The 6,000-nt window shown below is 42.4% G+C and overlaps 1 protein-coding gene across 1 annotated transcript in view; it reads right to left on the minus strand.

Annotated features, from left to right (window-relative positions):
- LOC146590983 (glycerol-3-phosphate acyltransferase 3-like) overlaps positions 1-5,943 on the minus strand; it is a 28,235-nt gene extending 22,292 nt beyond the window's left edge. Inside the window, exon 1 of the mRNA XM_085313670.1 lies at positions 5,877-5,943. Coding sequence (XP_085169796.1) covers positions 5,877-5,915 — 39 coding nt within the window. The 5' untranslated portion in view covers positions 5,916-5,943. The remainder of the gene's footprint in view (positions 1-5,876) is intronic.
- Between the last annotated feature and the right edge of the window lie 57 nt (positions 5,944-6,000).

Consider the following 6,000-nt stretch of genomic DNA (forward strand, 5'->3'; position numbering starts at 1 on the left):
AGCTCATAGCAGATAAACTAATTTTTGTGGAATGACGACTTCCAAAGTAGTGTCATGTGAGTCTGTGAAAGGCTCTTCCTCTGAGCGTACCCGCACATTTTTGTTTGGAGCAGGGGCAGTGCTTTTGAAACAAGTTTCACTATCATCCCCATGTACCACACTCTGGTCTCTGTTGGGGAACAGTCCCAGCACATGCAAACTGGATTCTTCAGGCACAAAAGGAATGCAAAGATCAACTCTAGGGAGTGTACCAAAAAACACTCCACTCACTAATGGAGACGCAAGGATCAGAGTGGGCTGCATCACCCTAAGTTCTCCAGGGTGCGCCAAGCTCACATGCTATCATGACATGCTTCCTGTGCCATGAGTCATACAGTTTTTGTACCTTCAGATTTGYGGTTGGATTCCAGCCCTCAAGTCTTTGCAACTCCACTGGATCTTCCTCCTCAGTCTAACTTTTGATCTGCCTCTTTCTTTCCCTCTTTACCTGTCCTACCTTCTTCCCCTTTGCTGATCTCTTTTTCAGACCTTTATCTCATCTACGAACCCTCACTGTCTTATCCTTTAATTAGCTCTGCCTTCCCACTGCCTATCTCCCAGTGGCCACCKCAAGCCCCTCAGTTTCCCAGATGACTAGTGCTGCCCATTGCCTACTATTTCCCCATCTCACTAAAAGCTACAGGCTACGTTAGTCTTCTCTAGGAATAAAGTTTGATTGTTTAGATAGTTTTGCTTATCCATTTTTGTTTAGTTGTCATTCCTTAYGTTCTCACTTTTGGCCTGTTCCAAAAGCACCTTGCCATCCTAATATATGTTCCCTGGCATGGTATAAGGAGAGAATTAGATCAAGAGGCATTGGTGATCCAGCACAATGCAGTGCATCTCTGAATAGCTGCCTTCAGCATCAGCACAGGGAATTGGTTGGTAAATAGTCTAGGTGCTAAAAACTTCGTGGGCGGGAGGGTGGAGGTAGTTTCTGGAACYTAATTTGAGGCAGGAAACATGGGCCAAATGAGGTATTGATAGTCCAGCAGGAAGTAACAGGAAGGTGTGGTAACTCTCTTAAAGGAATTTCTCAGCCAAAAGCCTAGGCACAGGAAAGAAGGTCATTTCTTAAAAGAAGAGCCAGAAGGACAGACTTCCCTTCCCTGTGGGAGGGAAGAAGAGGTTTTCTCTGCTGAATGAGAGGGAATTATTTTCTGTCCTGTGAGATATTATTTTATTACCTGCACTGCTTCTCTAGCCCTTATGGAGATACGTTTCCAAGCCAAGTACTGTAATTTTTCCTTGCCCCTTTCAAAAAGAAAAAAAAAACAGAAGGCCAGCCAAGCCCTCCCTTGCTCACCCCTCCATCCTGATGGAGGACAGGACTACAGCCATTTGTCAGCTATTATTATCCTTCGTAAGCCATTCAGTCCAAGACCTCTGACCTTTCCTGGGAGTCGTTGCAACAACTATCACAAGCATATCCCCAAAAAAGCAAGAAAGTTGGCAAAGATACACCTGGTGAAAAGTGCCATTAGGTTTGGGAGGTAACACAGTGGTGAGGCAGTAGCAGTTTATTGCTTTTCACTCAGCACTTGCCACACACTGAAAGACAATTACTTCACCCATCCCTCTCAGTTTGCTCCTGGACACATAGCACCGCTATGACCCACYGCAGTTAAAGTATTACCTTGAAACTCGCAGCCCGGCCTGGGGAACCCGGCCCTTTGCAGCACGTGAAAGTTGTCCCATCACAGTCTAGGCAGGCAATCCAGTGACACAGGGGATGCCACATCTCCAAGAAAGCAGAAGGGCACCAATCATCACAAAAAATGCCATCCCACTGCTAAGAAAGTGCCAGTATCCTCTGAGTCCAAAGCTGAATTACAGGCAATTCAAGTATTGAGGCTTCTTGCTCCAGTATGATTCCTGGAATGGCTGTGAATCTGCCTCGGCAGACCTCTAAGGCCAGTAAGACAATCAGGTGGTAGCCATTGTAATGGTGTTCCAACAAAAAGCGGAAGAAGATGAAGAGGTGCTAGCAGCCTCTCTCCCAAGACAGTCAAAAGATCTAGCCCAAAGGCAGGCAGAAGGCAATACAAGATCCGCATGGCCAGGTCCCTCATAATTTTTATTCTTTACTCCATCTGCTTTGTACCTCCTGAAATAATGAATCATTTTGGTTTTCTTACACTGCTACTGCAATCCTTTATCTCACATGGTTGGGKGGGAGGGGGGGAGGGAACACACACACACACCAAAATCTACCAAGCTGTGAATGGCACCAAAATCAAGTAGAGCCTCYATGTCTACATATTTACAGTATAGACTAAGAATTGTAATACAATGAAATAATAACCCCCCAAAAGCAGTTTAAAAAAAGGGGGGGAGGCTTGAGTACTGAAATCAGCCCAGCCAGGTCCAAGAGGTTCAGCCTCAGCTAACTTATTTGCCAAAAGAGGCTGGCAAGGTGTTTAAAACATCCTTCTGCTCATTCATACCTGTGATCAGAAGCATGAAAACAATTGAGAAACACTGACCAAAGCCTGCTTCCAAAGTGCTTGAAATTGCTGGAGAAATAAAACTGCATTTTAATTAAGCCTCTGGCCTGTCTGAAAGTCATACGCTTGCTTGGAACACRAAGGGGGAAAGAGGTGGTTCATCTCCAGGCAATTTATAACATAACTTCCTATATTAAAGTCAGAAAGTTGATGTCGCCTATTACATTGCCATCACAATCATTGATTAATTTTATTACTTCAAAAAGAAACACTGAAGGGTAGACTTTTATCAAATTCCCGTAAATTCACTCATGTATCCACTATTATACGCTGATTAGCTAAAACATGTGATTGGGCTATATAAATATTCTCAGCACAGTAATTACTTTAAATAGCTTTGCCATCCACAAAATAAGCAGAGCCTCAACACATCATTCCTCTGCCCATCTTGCTGCTTTTTCCTCCTACCTATAGTCAGTCTGCTGCAATGGTCCATTTTGAAGCTGGAGGAAATGGAGGGAAGACAGTTCAAATAACTAATTTAAATAAGTTGATGAGGCCATATCTACAGTACTGTGTCCAATTCTGGACTCCCCAGCACAAGAGAGACATGGTACTACTGGAGAGAGTCCAGCATAGGGCTACAATGATGATGACGGGACTGGAGCATCTCTCCTATGAGGAAAGGCTGTGAGAACTGGGCCTGTTCAGCCCAGAGACGAAAAGACTGAGAGGGGATCTTAGGCACTTAGGCATAAGAACTGCTGAGAACACTTTTTTTTTTTTTTGGGGGGGGGGGGAGCCATTAAACTTTTCCTACATGCAACAGAAGCTGGCCCCTTCAGTTTTTGCTAATATTTTCTTCATGTTACAGACTTACATTTTGCAAAGCCTTCACCTGACTGATATTCAAGGGTGATATCATCTGCGRCAGTTTTGTCTGGATTTTTAAGGAAACTGAGGCTCATGCCTCACCTGTGAAATCCTCCAAACTGTCAGGATAATCTTAAAGATCACTTATTGTATGGTAAGAGGTTTAATTTTGGAAACTTACCAAAAGTTTGCATATTCATTTATAGTAACCAAACTGCCTTCATGTACTAAAGCGCACATACCCACTGCCTGTACTCTAACAAATATACGTCCACTGTTCTTTAGGTCTGATTGGATCCCATCTATGCCAGAAAACAGATCCGTTTTCACATCTGACTGCAGAAAAAACGTGCTGGTTTATGATTCATCCCTGACTATTAACATCTGAATTACGACAACATTAGAGAAGTACGTTTCAGCGTTGTATCATTCATTAAGATGATTTTAACGCATTTAGCTCTGACTATGCAAGCATTGCTTCCACACAAGATAAATTCAGCAATCACAAAAGCTTATTTATCATATCCTGTAGATTACAGCAGGATTATATCTTAGCACCACAAAAGCAGGGAGTCTACTGCCTGTTTTGACTACATTTGTTTGCCTCATCAATATAAGGATACCTGTAAGATGCATAGGCAGTATACAATTGTCAATATATTTTGTATATCGTCCACACATCAAAGTTGAACGTATTATAATAATTTGTCAACATCTGACATCTCTTGTATTGATTTAATGTACACAACTTCATTGCCTTGGCTTAAAAGTCACTGTAAGAATGATACATCAAACTTTTCAAGCCATTTCTGAAAGATRCCAGCATTCGTGTCCATTTTTACTCTCTTCTCCATAAACAGTAATCTAAGCCACTCATACCATCTTACCCTTGTTGCCTCCACCAAAGCAATGTGGTCTTTGGTTGTATTATATTAATTGCTCATTCATTTAGCGGGGTGTGGCCTCTGTTGCAAGAAATGCCTAACAGCTGTTTCCCATTCACCTTCTCAATCATTTTGCATTATCTGCAGACTTTGCCACCTCTAGATCATTTACGAGTTGAGAAACAGAAATCTTTGCTAGAACTTCTCTGCACTGTAAGTACAGATAAGTATAGCAGCAATTTTACTCTCTTAAGTATTGGTACTACTTGCATATATTTCAAGTGCTACTTAACAAAACTCATTTAAATCTGAACGTGCTTGAAGTAACCATTTTTCCCCTCAATTTGTTGACAGGTTTTAAGGGACTAAGAAATTACACCAAAAACATTAATTACACATGCTAATTAAAGATACAAGTGTGACAGCTCAATTTACAGAAACACTCCTTTAAAGAATACATAGGAGTGTATATCCTATTTCAAGAAATGAAGCATATGCCTAAAGCAAAGAATATGCTTACATAAAGTCTTAGTAAGGGACGAATTTAAACACTTGCTTTCCCAAATTTGGGGGAACTAGAGGACCAAAATGCAGCTTTTAGACTGGGTCTCTGATCATGCTAAAAAAAAACCTCCCAGAACTCAGGCCACGGCCTGAGATGGAGTGCTGTGTTTTGTTGCAACCAGACTGCTGTTTAAAATTATTATTTCATTATTTCTTTATCACAGTTTATGAGGTCCTTAACTCAGAATATTCTCAACAGAACCCGAGCGAGTATAGTGCATTTCCAGACATACTCACACAGCAAATATGTGTAAATAAGTGATAAACCCCAAAGCTATATGTCACGTTTCCAAAGGTACAACCTTTTCACAAACACCAGTTCAGCTAATCCTGTGCCTTTACCCACTTTAAGGTTAAATGACAGAGTCCTCCCACTCTTAAAACATGACTGCTCCACTCACACTCCAGGCTAGATGATGTGCATCAAACAGCTTTGTTTAAATGCTGTTTTGATGCTTTACCGCAAATCTTAATCCAAATTAACAAGGCCCACTGAGAAGCACAGACCATGACTTTCAGCATGGAGTTAAGCTGGTCCTGATGCCCGTGCGCCGCTGACTGTGTTGGTATCTACTGCTGACAGCATGGGTGGGGACACCTTGCTTTCTGGAACAACTCCAGGGCCTGCAGTCCCTCACTCCAGAAGCTGTCTGTGAAACACATGGGAGCTGAACAGCCTTTCTAAAACCAAGTATTGTTTCACTTTAACGAGGAAAACAAAAGAGAAATTTGGACTGAAAAAATATATAATCTATGAAGCAGAACTGAAAAAAAAATAGTGGGTGCAATAGTAAAAAAAACAAAAAAAAAACAAAAAAAAAAATAGCGGTAGCAGTAAGTAAACAAGAGATGTGGCTTTCTAAGCAACAGAGGCTACGGAGATTATTCCTCCACCTCTTTTTTGTTACAATGTCCTGTGAGTTAACACTACCTACGTTACTTAAAACTACAGTTTTACCAGCAATCAGGTTTTTTTGCAGTGAACACCGCAGGTTACGAAGAGGAAATAAGCAGACCGAGAGAGAACTCGGACGAGGGAGGACTGAAGGAGGCGAATATCAAAACTCACATGAGGCGCGAAACGCCAGGCGCCGCTGCGAGCGGCCATCCGGCCGGGCCGTTAGCGGAGACCCGCATCCTGCGGCTGCTTTTCCCTTTTGCTTCGCGCCCGCTCACCGGAGCGGACGGGACGG

The sequence above is a fragment of the Rhea americana genome, unplaced genomic scaffold (assembly GCF_003343005.1).
Source record: "Rhea americana isolate MKP2758 unplaced genomic scaffold, rheAme1 scaffold_392, whole genome shotgun sequence".
Lineage (NCBI taxonomy): Eukaryota > Metazoa > Chordata > Aves > Rheiformes > Rheidae > Rhea > Rhea americana.